The 12,639-nt window shown below is 36.8% G+C and overlaps 1 protein-coding gene across 3 annotated transcripts in view; it reads right to left on the bottom strand.

The window, feature by feature from the left end:
* The window catches only part of IFT80 (intraflagellar transport 80), a 51,353-nt gene that overhangs the window by 25,169 nt on the left and 13,545 nt on the right, over positions 1 to 12,639 (bottom strand). For all 3 annotated transcript variants that reach the window (XM_054074622.1, XM_054074621.1, XM_054074623.1), the window contains exons 5-8: positions 10,997 to 11,065; positions 4,758 to 4,867; positions 4,147 to 4,236; positions 2,979 to 3,116 (exon numbers count right to left, since the gene is read on the bottom strand). In XM_054074622.1, coding sequence (XP_053930597.1) covers positions 2,979 to 3,116; positions 4,147 to 4,236; positions 4,758 to 4,867; positions 10,997 to 11,065 — 407 coding nt within the window. The remainder of the gene's footprint in view (positions 1 to 2,978; positions 3,117 to 4,146; positions 4,237 to 4,757; positions 4,868 to 10,996; positions 11,066 to 12,639) is intronic.

The raw sequence follows: 12,639 nt of genomic DNA, 5'->3' as shown, positions 1-12,639 counted from the left end.
GCAATTTCTTCTAGGCACATAATATCAGAGCAATAGTGATTTTTAAAGGAAGAAGCAAAATTTCTATAAGTTACTATGATATTTGTAGCTTTCTTTATTAACATATAGCTGCTAGAACAAAGTATCCAGGTTGAAAGCAAAGGAGAAAAGAACATACACTAACAGAATTTAATTTAATTATGTCCCCAAACTGAACACATATGCTAGAGAAGAGTTAATGATATATATATCGCCTGATGGCTCCCCGAGGAGCAATTTGCCAATACAGCTCCATTACATCAGACATAATAAAAATGTCTATGTTGACCAGTAAAAGCCAGGTCTGGTTCTCTTCAAACTCCATCACTCTGGTGGTATGCGAATCATTCTTCCTTTCCCCTCAATACTAGCAAAGCTAGTTCTTTAGTGACTATTTACATTTAATGTCAGGAAAGAAACTTACATGAAAAATTGTGACTTTTGAAGATAATAAATTATCATTGCTAGCTGCTAAACAGACAAAAGCATCTGGCATAAGCTACTGTACATGTGTTTGTTTCTTTAAGAATTCAGTAATAAACCAGGTTAAAAAACTCTAATTCTATGAAAAAAACCCTATCTGTATTAGAATTTCAAACAAAGTCCACAAGCTTGTTCAACCTTAATTGCTAATTTAAAAATTACTGTTTTCTCAGCTAGCAGGCATTGGAACCATATTTAGAATAAATTATATTACATAATATCTAGCAAGACAAACAGTAAGGCCCTGGGGATCAGAAACAAAAGCTATATGCTACAAAACAGCACACATGACAGCAGAAAAAGAATTCTAGTATTTTTCTTCCTTTTCCACTGCACCAATCTTTGCCACATTAAAGTATAAATCTGTATTGAGTTAAAAATATATATTTATTTCCATTTTCTACTTGCTGATATAGCTCAGTGATCCCAGTACTCAGAAGGGAGATGAAAAGTGGTTGCGAAAGAAGGGGGCATGGTTCAAAGTGATGTTTTGAGAAGAAAACACTAATGGCTAATCCAACTGTTTAAACTAATGTAGATTACATAATGTAGTCCAACAGATGTAATTATACTAATAGAAATGGTTTTATACAAATATACCTTATTTGGCTTCATCAAGTGAAATATGGTAAATGTATATAAACACTTCTACAATAGCTTATTTGTATAGGAGATGGAAAGGCAACAGTCAGGGTAGATTACTGTTTAATTACATTTTCAGTGGAGTTAAGTGGCATATTAAATGGAGAAAAATCTTCCTATCCACCTTGCCTAGGAACAAAAGCTTTCAGGCAATCCTAAAGGACCCTTCTGACGAAAGCAACAGATACACACACCGAGCCGGTAATGATAATGACACAATCTCACCCCCAATGCCTACCTAACTAAACCAGTTAGAATGAACCAGTTAACTAAACCAGAAGAATGTCAGGGAGGAGAAAAGATGTCCCCACTGGTGATGTAGCCACTTAACAACCACCTGAGTGTCCCACCCTCTAACAGCTGAGGCATAACTGCACAATCTTTATGGCTGCGTGTACTAATATAATTTATCCATTTTCTTCTGCAAAAAGAATCTGCATCCAATTTTGAACAAAACAAAGGCAGACAAATTGAAGTAAGCTATATCTTCTTTTAAAAGACTAATTTCAATTATGAAAAATATTATGTGATGGAAAACTGCAATCTAGTCTGCAGCCTTGTACCAAAGAGACGGAAAATACCTTCTTTATTTCGTTATCCTTTAAACCTACTTCAATATCTTTTTACCTATGTGAGTGGTACCCCAACCTTTTGCACAGCTTCATACCTTATGCTCCAACTCACTACTTTTCTAATTTACTAGTGTGCTTGTAACACACAGGTAATACAAATCTCCTTAACGTAAAAATCTTAAAAATGGAGACATCAAAATAAAACAACTTATATCTTACATCAAAAAATTAATACTTTGCAAAGGAAAATTGCATGTGAGTATTTTTGTTTTCCTTCAAGATAATTATTCTCAAATTTTACTTATACAGATTAAGTAGCAGTAGGAATTATTCAAAGCAAGAGGAAAATCCACAGAAAACAGAAGCAATCCTGACTTCAAATTTAACACCTAGCTGACACTCACTTTTGTAAGTGAAGATCACTGAAACCGGAGGCAGTATAGAAAGTGAAACATGAAGACTCAGAGATCTTATCCTGCATCCCCTCTCATATAGCTTTTAAAGGTTCTTCTTCACAAATGTACAAATACTCGAAACACTGAGTCCACACTAATGGAAAGAACCAGGCTCTACTGAAGACGCCTGAAAACACTACAGCAAATGCTGTTTCCCCAAGCTGAGCCAAAGAGCAACCAACACAACACAGAAGGAGGTAGAGAATGGGACAATAGAAGTCCCAAACCAGCAAGGTTCGATGCAACGCGAATCTGAACAGAAAGCTGCAGAACCACAGGAAATCCACAGGGACAATCGGGTCAATCTGTGCTCTGGGCTAACAGAATACCAGTGAAAGCAGATGAATTTTAATTGGAGACCAAGCTGAAAAAAGTCCTATGAATCAACAACAAACTGAGTGTAAAGCTTCAAGTAAAAGAAAAAAAGGACATGGTTCTTCTGAGTTACTGTTACTCACTCCTTGCTTTTTCTGGTTAATAGTTGCATTTTATGATGGCCTTGCAAGAAATGCTTGTAAATTAGTGTTTTTAAGGAAAAAAGCTAAAAAACACATAGAAAAATGCAATGTCCTGAAAGGCAAAATATTATAAAAAAACTGTATTCATTTCAAAGCATATTTAGAAGTGCAGCTAAGCAGATCAAGCAGGCAACATCTTAGATGCACCCAGGAGAAAGGTGCTAGAAGTCATGACTAGTTATTACTACCAGAAACACCCGCCTGTGCAGAGATATCCTCAGGAATATTTACTGTACTATCAAAGCATTTGTACAATTCCATATCTGCTATTTGTCAGATTTGTTACTTACCCCAGTTTTATCACATAGACGCAAGGTATGAAAAGACCCCACAGCAAATAATTCTCCATCTGCAGCCCAGGCGACGGATGTTATAGGATATTCATGGGGCTGTGAGCTGTACAGCAGACGTCCGTAACTGTCCCAAACCTTTAAAAAATATTAAATATATATTTATATCACCACAATTTGGACATACCTTTACTGATTCTAGAGCTGTCATTTTCCCTCATGATCACAGCAATTGCAGAAATAAACTCTCTAAGCTATTTCAGTGCCTTTTTGTGTAACTGGAAGAATCATCTATATTATAGATCATTTTTCATTAAAGATTTTTTCTAATCAATATTGGTTTGTTTAATGCAGTAGACTTTGCTTTGCAGCTTGGCAAGTGTTACATTATTCTGCATAAAAGTCATTAGTTCAAAATATTTTATTTCTTGCACATTACTGTGAAGCCTGTAAATAACAGGCTCTCTCTCTGTTTGCACTCATTTCCCAACAGTGCGCGGCACCTCTGCAAATTTCCAGACCAAAGAGATTTTCTCAATGATTGGAATCAACAGAATACCAGGTAGCCAATTCACAGAGTGAAGTAATTTGATTTTAACACTTTGGGGTTTTTTACCTTATTTTCTAATTGCGTACATTTTTTAATCACAGCCATTGCACACGCAGGAAATGATAGAACCAACGTATGATACAATTAAAAATAAGTTCCTTATAAAAGGAAGAAATACAATATAGGCTTTCCATTTTGGATACAGAATATTCAAACCAAAAAAATTTTCTAAGGAATTCCCTAATGGTCCTGTAACGGAAAACATTAGCTTTATCTCTCCTGCTTTTATATGTCACTACTTTTTTCTGTATATGTCATAGCTTACGGTATTTCAAGTAATCATTTCTATATTTCTACATATTTTCCTTTCAGGGTTTGTTTCACTTGAATTTTGCCTATTTTCATTCTGCCCTATTTAGAAAAAACATTTCTAATTTTAAGTTACTAGACAAAGCAAGATGTATTTACAAATAATACAACTTAGGATAACAAGTTTTTCTTGACAACTGAAAGACTTCTCAGTTCAGCTTCCAAGTATTATTACAATTGGAAAACATCAGAATGCCCAGTATCTTCTTAGGTCATTTAGTTTCCTCTAAAAAGTTAACCAGTACTCACCTTATATTTACAATCTTCACCTGCAGAAATGATAAGATCATTAACTGAGTTCCAGTCAGTTTTTAAAATAAGTCCATCATGGGCTTTCCACTGAAATAGAAAAGAATAACTTAAACACAGGTGCAACAAGTCTGACAACTGCTATTTTTAATATTTGTCATTCAGCATTCACTAGCATTCATACATTCCAACACAGGTCAGGTTTCTCAATAGTCCAAGTGCACAGATGTCGTCTCTTCTGCAGGAAAATAAATTAAATATGGCCTGAACAAAGCAGAATGAAAGCATAACAAGCTGCACTAAAAGCATGTTCTAAACAATTGCTTCTGTATCTTTCTGCCCTTTTGTAAGAAACGAACAAGCAAAGACTTCTGAATTGTTTGCTTTATTTATGGAAAGGGAAATGCCTAATTGCAATGCCTGAAGAATACCTAAAGCAGAAACTGTCAAGGATTCTTTATTTAGAGAAATCCACAATCTCCTTATTCTCAAAAAAACCCTAAAAGCATTGGGCAGAAAGAGCAGTATGCAGGTTGCTGAAAAATTTTAGCACATTATGTTTGACAAAACTTCACATGAAGTGGGAGACAAGCTTAATACATTAATGATACCTGCAACACTTCAGCATTTGGCTGAAGAGGTTTAATAATCAGATGCTTCCCTGAAGTATAAAGAACTTTTTCTGAATCAGGCCCCCAGGCTACTGAGTACACTGGTGTTCCTGTAGACAGAAAGGAAGAGTAAAAAAATTTCTTATGACTTATCAAATTATACAGAAATTGATACAGCCACTTCAAACTGGTTACTTAAAATCAAACATCAAAAATCCAGGAGTGGGAGAAGCCCATTTGTCCTCAACACTTGTCTTACTGCTCTTATGGCCACTTTCACTGGTTCACTCCATGTTTTAGCCATAGGAACAGCAGTAAGAGACAGACACAACACAAAAGACAACTCCAAAGACTTCAGCTCATGTTGCATACCCTTCCAATGCTCCTCAAGGAAATAAAAATATGTAGGGTGAAGTCCTGGCAAATTCACTTCAGTAAACCATCAAACACCTACCACCTTCAGTGAGACCACTCTGATCAGATCAAGTTTAACTCTGATCAGATCAACTCTATACAAAACAATTAATGAGTTGATGGCCTGTCCACTACTACATTTGGGTTACCGAAAATGCGTATGACTTTACTATTGCTATAGGTATCTCCTTTTCTCACGTCAGACATATCCATTTTTGAAATGCATCACTTCACTTTTGAGACCAGCACACTTTATTTCAAGGTCTGTCTCAGCAGACTCAGAACTGTATATACCTCTTGCTTCTTCATTTCATGCTTTCTCTAAAACCACGTCTGGGAGAATTAAAATCATCAACTTCCTTCTTCCACTGTAAGACTTCTAGCACAGTCAAATCATCTTCACAACTAGACAATTTTGTTTCTTCAGCTTTACTGAACTGTTTGTGTATATGCCCAATTGTTTTTGTTCCCCCACTTTTAAAAGTAAAAATCTGACTTATTTATTCTGATATAGAGTTGAGCAAAGTAAGAGGAGATTGTCCTTCTTACCTTTGGGTTGCCTTTAATTTTTAAGGTGCTTTGCTCTCACCTTGATGTGCTGATCCCCTGGTTCATGGTCAACCAGGACACTGCAAAGATTTCTGTTGCCCTTTCCATTTGTACAATTTGCTCTATTATATGAGACAAAGCCTTTCATGGCATATTTACTTTTAAGGTCTATATGCATCAGGGTATCATAATACTAAGGAAGGTAAATAAAGAACCAAAGATTCAATAAAGATTCAAAGATTTATTTCTATGACAGGCCTGTAGCAACAGACAGCAAGTTTAAGTACGGCCTCAACATTATAAGAATTGAAATTGTGCATCTAAAACCACAAGGAGAGAGGCTATATGACAAGTCAGACCACTCTCTTCACCTTCTGCAAAACTTGCTTCCATATCTTCTGCAATCGGAAAGAGAAGGCTCAGATCAGTTCATCTCTAATAGATTTAATATTCTTACTGGTAGAAATGAGGCTTTTGAAGACATGATTCAATTGTTTAAACACAAGCACCTAAGTACGGGTATAAACTGGAGAGGGGCAGATTTAGACTAGACATTAGGAAGAATTTCTTCACCATGAGGGTGGTGAGGCCCCGGCACAGGTTGCCCAGGGAAGCTGTGGATGCTCTATGCCTACAGTTGTTCGAGACCAGGTTGGATGGGGCTTGGACAGCCTGATCCAGTGGGAGGTGTCTCTGCCCATGGCAGGGGGGTCGGAACTACCCTTCCAACCCTAACTATTCTATGATGCGATGAGAGGCCCCTAGGGTACTCTAAGATACCTATGTGGAGCTTACAGACACAACACAGGAGCTAAAGGAGATCCACCTCCTTCTGGAATAGATATGGAGGTCAGGCAGAACAGTCCAGTGAGCCTCAAATGGCAATAATGACAAACCTACGCTAACACAACTGAATTGCACCCCAAAAGTTATCCTTGAGGAATAAGAACTCTCAGAAAGAGCAACTGTTACAATCTAGATGTTGGCATATGACAATTTCATCATTTTAGAAGAGGAAAATGGAAAGAAATTCCTAAATTCTCAGAGAGATGCATTTCCTTGGGAGTCATGGCATATTTCAACTGATAATTAAGTATCACACTGATCAAATTAATTAAAATCGAGCAAATAAACCACTTTTTCTATATCTATCATTTATGGTAATGAAAAACCCCATAAGGCTTAAGAAATGTTCTTCCTGGATAGAACTTTCAAAGACAATTTTGGCGTGTTAAGTTCCATTTTGAAGTATGACTGAGGAATATCTTTTTATACGAACACTTTGATGAGACTTAAGATATTTAAGTAACTGAACTGCTATATCAGCTGTCCTAACATAATCTAATATCTTACCACTTAAGCCTTCGAATTCTGTCTCTGATGACAAATCTGATTTTATTATGCCACATCAATTCAGCACACTAAACTCGATTTGAGCATCCAAATATTCAAACTCTAAACTGAGACCTGGTGTCATCACTCCTGAATATTTTTGTACTTTGCATATTTTATTTTAGGAAGGCTACATATTATTTTATGCTACTTATAAATACAGAATTATGTAATTTTCTTTAACTCATTGACCATTACAGGATACCACTCACAGAAACATACAACATATATTAAGTAAATCTGGCACTAGCTGTTTTCCTACTGGCGGCAATTTATGTTGAAAATGACATAAATTCTGTCACCAGCTGTACAGGAATTCTAAATAAACTAATTTTTGTCCTGCTCTGATGCTGATTGTTAAATCAGAAGACTTTTATATTTAAACCAAATGTTTAACTTTTTTATGATGGCTGACTACTTAACCACAATTTCCAGGGCTTAACAGCAGGAGCTAAGTTAACTCATTTCCTTCTGCACTTAACAAGAACTTGGTTAGGAAAAGACTGCCAACACATTGCATTGCTGTGGAAAGAAAAATTCAGCAGAACAGACAAACTGCAGTGAATTGCATTGGTGATATACAGCTTCAGGGAAAAATACTCTCTGAGAAAAGAAGGAGTGAGTGGAGGAGAAAAGGTGAGATTGGAAGACAGGGTCCAAAGAAGGAACATGAGCATTAAGCATACAGGGTGGGCTTCTTCACATTTCAGTGCTCTACCAGCAGATGTTAATCCCCAATGAGTCACTTCTGTGGCCAATGCATACAGCAGAGAAAGCTAGGGTTGAAAGCAGGAGTGATAGAGCAATCACTGACACTTTCAGCCACAGCAGATACTTCGGTTATTACAACAGTCACTCTGTGTGAGACTTCTCACTTTTACAGGAGTAGAAACATTAAATCAGACAACTTCATGTCTCTCTGTGGCAAGACAAAAACAGGAGCTGCACTTGGAATACAGTTGTGCCTTAAAAACTAAGTTTCACTTCACAATAAAATATTCTAATAAAACTGTTTACACGGCAACTGTTGTGATTTTGCTTCAATTCAGCAAAAAAGCATCCTATACATCAACTATACATATTATTGGTGAGGCACTGGCACAGGATGCCCAAGGAAGCTGTGGCTGCCCCCTCCCTGGGAGTGTTCAATGACAGGTTGAATGGGGCGTTGAGCATCCTGTTCCAGTGGGAGGTCTCCTTGCCTGTGGCAGGTGGTATGGAACTGGATGATCTTTAATTGCTCTAGCAAGAACAAAGTTATCAGCAAAGCTGTCAGCTTCACTAGGGGGATAAGCTAAAGAAACGGTGCTGCAGAATAATCTTGATTGTAGTGAGGAAGGCACACTTTCATTCTACTGAATTTTCAGCTCGACCAATACCCTTAACTGAGCAGAGGACTTTGAATCATAGAATCACTAGGTTGGAAAAGACCTCCAGGATCATTGAGTCCAACCATTCCTATCAACCACTAAACCATGTCCCTGAGCACCTCGTCCGCCTGTCTTTTAAATACCTCCAGAGACGGTGACTCCACCACCTCCCTGGGCAGCCTCCGCCAGTGCCCAATGACCTTTTCTAGTGATTTATGAAGCTCAGCAGTAGCAATTTGAAACAAACATTTTGAGAGTGACTATGCAACTGTGGACTCAACATGTGTCCTACTAACCAGATGTTTGGCCTGCAAAGGACTCCGTTGGTCCAGTGAGCACCACTGACACTACAGAGTTCACCTCAAACAATCTTAGTCTCAGAGTCTACAAAGCACTGTAAAAATTTACGCTGAGCCATCTTTTCTTTCACACATGGCCCTTCAATACTTAGTGATGTATAACACTGTAAAATACTTCCATACCTCCTGCTCTTCATAATTGCGTGGCTCTCTCCAAAGGAACACAGACACTTTGAGTGCAGCATCATGCTGCAATGTATAAACCTCAGAGTACCCAGAGAAATCCTGCTTTAACCATAGTCCTGTGAGTTACCAACATAAACCAAAGAGAGCCATAGAAAAAACCAAAACATATCAGCGCACCAAGACAGCTGGAAACCCAAAGGCTGCAAACATAGCAGTTTTTAAAAGAGCTTTCAGTTTAAGGAAAGGAAGGAACAGGAGGGAGAACATTAAGATAATCTAAGTATGAAGAAGTGAGATCAGGCTCAAAGAACAATGCAGCCATAGCAGTAATATTACAGCTCGAGGCTGGATGCAGTAGACACTATGGGGTCACACTACTGTCATTCCATGCATCAGCACAATGGAAGGACAAACAGCTAAAGCACTCAGTATAAAGTACTGAAAAATCTAAAAAAGGGAAAAATGTATGTTCATGTTTTTGTAGTGAATAAAAATCCAAAGATAGAATAGGCATGTGGACTATTATCCAAAGATAAGAGTTTGAAACTTTATTTCTAATACAAAGAGTGGAATGAGTAGAAAGAATGTTAGTAATGGGAATCCTTACATTTCTCAAGGAGATGACAAAGGAAGTGAAAAATTAGCTTAAACATGATACGCTTCTCTTAAACAACATAATTGCTGCAGAATCCTATCCTGATCCCAGGTATGTCAATAGATTACAGAAGGGTCTGCATTAATCTGATCTTGTAAATCTTACGTTTAAATGGGTTCTGAGCCTCACAGGATCTTATCTTAAGACGCAAATACAAGAAGATAATTATGCCACAAGGACTCAACTATACTTTTATACTGTACCAGAAACTAAAAAACAAAACAAAAAAAAAATGAAAATTCAGCTGGCATATTTCAAACTAGAACTCTTACTTTATGCTGCAAACCTCAAACAAGCAGCATTAAGCACAAAAAAAACCTGAAACACATCAGCTGAGAAGCAAGGAAGAGTGTGTGCTTCAACTTTTAATTTTTTTTTCAAAAAGTATAGTTCAGTTGGCTTCTCCTTTTACATTGTAAGCATGAAAAAAAATTACATCTGACTATGAACTTCCTTAACAGAATTGAAATACATTTTACATTCACTCCTGTGGTTAAAATGCCTTCAACAGGTTGAAAGAATTTAGATAATTTGTTTTAGAAAGAGATAAGGGTCTGACATTTAACCCAACCCCAGGTGCATGTGGTTTCTTAAAAAATATCAAAAGGTCACATGATCTCTATGTATGAAGTCTGAAAAACAAAATCTATGTCAGTATCTTCACTGAAATAGTACAAAAATGTTAGAAATCATGATTATAAAAAACCCAGCATTTTAAAAATATCAAATGGCATTTCTGTAAGTATATATTATATCCGCAGCTTATACTGCTGCATTTTATAATAACATGATTTTATATCAACTTAAATAACTGGAATGCTCTAGAAAGCATAAAACTGTAATTACAAAGCCAAGATCAAGGTTAGGTCTTCAAGGCCCCACTTCAACAAAGACCTTCAACACAGGGATTGTTTCACTTCAACAGGACTGTTTGCATATACTAAAATAGTCACTGACTTACACAGATGAACAAAACACTGTTAAGAGTTTTGAAGTTCAGAGGAACTAACCTACAGGTACTTTGCATCTTTCGAGCATTCTTGCAATGCTTTTAGTGATTTTTATATTTAGTTTCACCATAAGAGTCTGTGGTTTGGTATTAAAAACTGGATGTTTTTATTTTTAATTCTTTAGCCTCTCCAGAATCCTTAGGGTGGAACTGAAACTATTGTCTAAAAATGTTTGTTTTTTTTTTAAGATAATCATCTTATTAAAAATCCAGTTCCCCCTGTAGTCAACTATGAATTAAGTCTACCTAGGACTTAAAATCCTTAAATAAACCATTATTGTCAGATTTAGGGTCTGCTACTTAAATATATTCCATAATACCCCAAATTAAAAAGTTCTAATGGAAATTCAAGAAAATTAACTTACCTTGCTGAGCTAAAGTGGATCTCAGCATTCCAGTTCTAGACCAGATTTTCACTTGGCCATCTTCACCAACTGTAAAGTTATCAAAGGAATATCAACTTAGATGCAATAAGTCTTACAAATATGGCACTTGTATTTACCTAGAGTTAAAATAAGCCTATGTCTTCTTACAGGCAAATATTGTTTATGTAGTCTTCCTAACATATACCCAGATAGCACATTAAGCAAAAAATATTTAAGACTGTTCTTCTATAATCAACAAGTCTCTTCCTCTCCTGAAAATCCCTACAGTGCCATCTGAAGCTGCTGCTGGGAAGAGAAAGTCTACCCCTATTTAAGTATCCTAAGTTCTGTATTTTCTATTCAGCACTGCTGGTATTTTTCATCTATTTACAGTTCAACAGTCCAGAGACTGATTAAATGAGTCTCTGAGGAGTCTGAAGAGAGCAGGAGCAGATTTTATGCATTAATCTGGAGGCTTCACACTTGATAAATGGTGAAACTGAAGATAACTGAAGGCTCCGTTTGGAAGGCTTAAATTTCATAACATAACTACATGTTACCAAGAAACTTGGTTTACTTATTAAACATTAAGTTCTTATACACTATACAGCATAGTTGTGTCTGCATTAAGAGCACAGATTTCCTAGTGTGCTATCATATTTAAGACATACAGCTCTGGGCCTTCATTTAGGCCTCCCAGACTGAATTAATGAGGAAAAAGGTGCACCTGGACAGTTAATGCCATTCTTCCATTCAGAAGTTACTTAGTTACTAGATTTCAGGTTTTTATGTCTATGTAGCTGTTAAATGTTTAAAAAGTGTAAGAAAAAATTTTGAAGAATCTTATTTGTGTACATTTGATATCATTAAACTAGAACCACAAAGAATATTTTGAGTGATACAGTATCACCAATGATTCACTCTTCCTCAAGGTACAGTTGTGGTGCAAGAGTAGATGATCTACTCAGCGTACACGGTTTGGATATGGTGATGAATCCCCATACTCCTGTGTCATGCAGTCCCTCAAAAACAATAAAAGAAAAGGAGACTGAAAAGGGAATTTTGACTTTTTCTTTGGAGAATTTCCTGAGGCAAATCCGTCTTTAAAAAAGAACAATATTTGTACCCCTCTGGGATTTCAGAGGAACATGCCAGAGTTCCTTGAAGCAGCATTTTAGAGTCAGACTGAGTCTGGAAACAAGCAGATCCAAAATTATCTTCAATACTTCTGGACTGAGTTGGAATTCGTCCAAAGAAATCAGCTGTGCTGGATCAACAGGAGGCTGCAGAAAATTCTGACACCAACAGAAATCCCATAAAGGAGAAGTCTATCACAGGAAATTTAATTAGCTTCCCCTTAACATCAAGATAGAAGTTTTTGACAAAAATGCCAAAAGCAACTAATTACCAAAGGATTTAGGACAAAAAGACATGTAGAGATGTAGGCACGGGAGATTACTCTCCCAGCCTCAATGGAGAGCAGAGCTAGACTACAGCTGGACCTACACTGCTCCTAATAATTAAGAAAGAGAAGCACAGGAACATTCAAGTCACTCATGAGGCTTCAGTAAACTTTGCTGGCTCAAAAGCCCCAAATGTCATGTACAGGGATACAACTGTACCAACTTAGCAACTATTTTGGA

This window comes from Cuculus canorus, chromosome 9 (assembly GCF_017976375.1).
Source record: "Cuculus canorus isolate bCucCan1 chromosome 9, bCucCan1.pri, whole genome shotgun sequence".
In the NCBI taxonomy this organism is placed as follows: domain Eukaryota; kingdom Metazoa; phylum Chordata; class Aves; order Cuculiformes; family Cuculidae; genus Cuculus; species Cuculus canorus.
The sequence above is the reverse complement of the archived record's forward strand: the minus strand, read 5'-3'. Positions and strand labels throughout refer to the sequence as shown.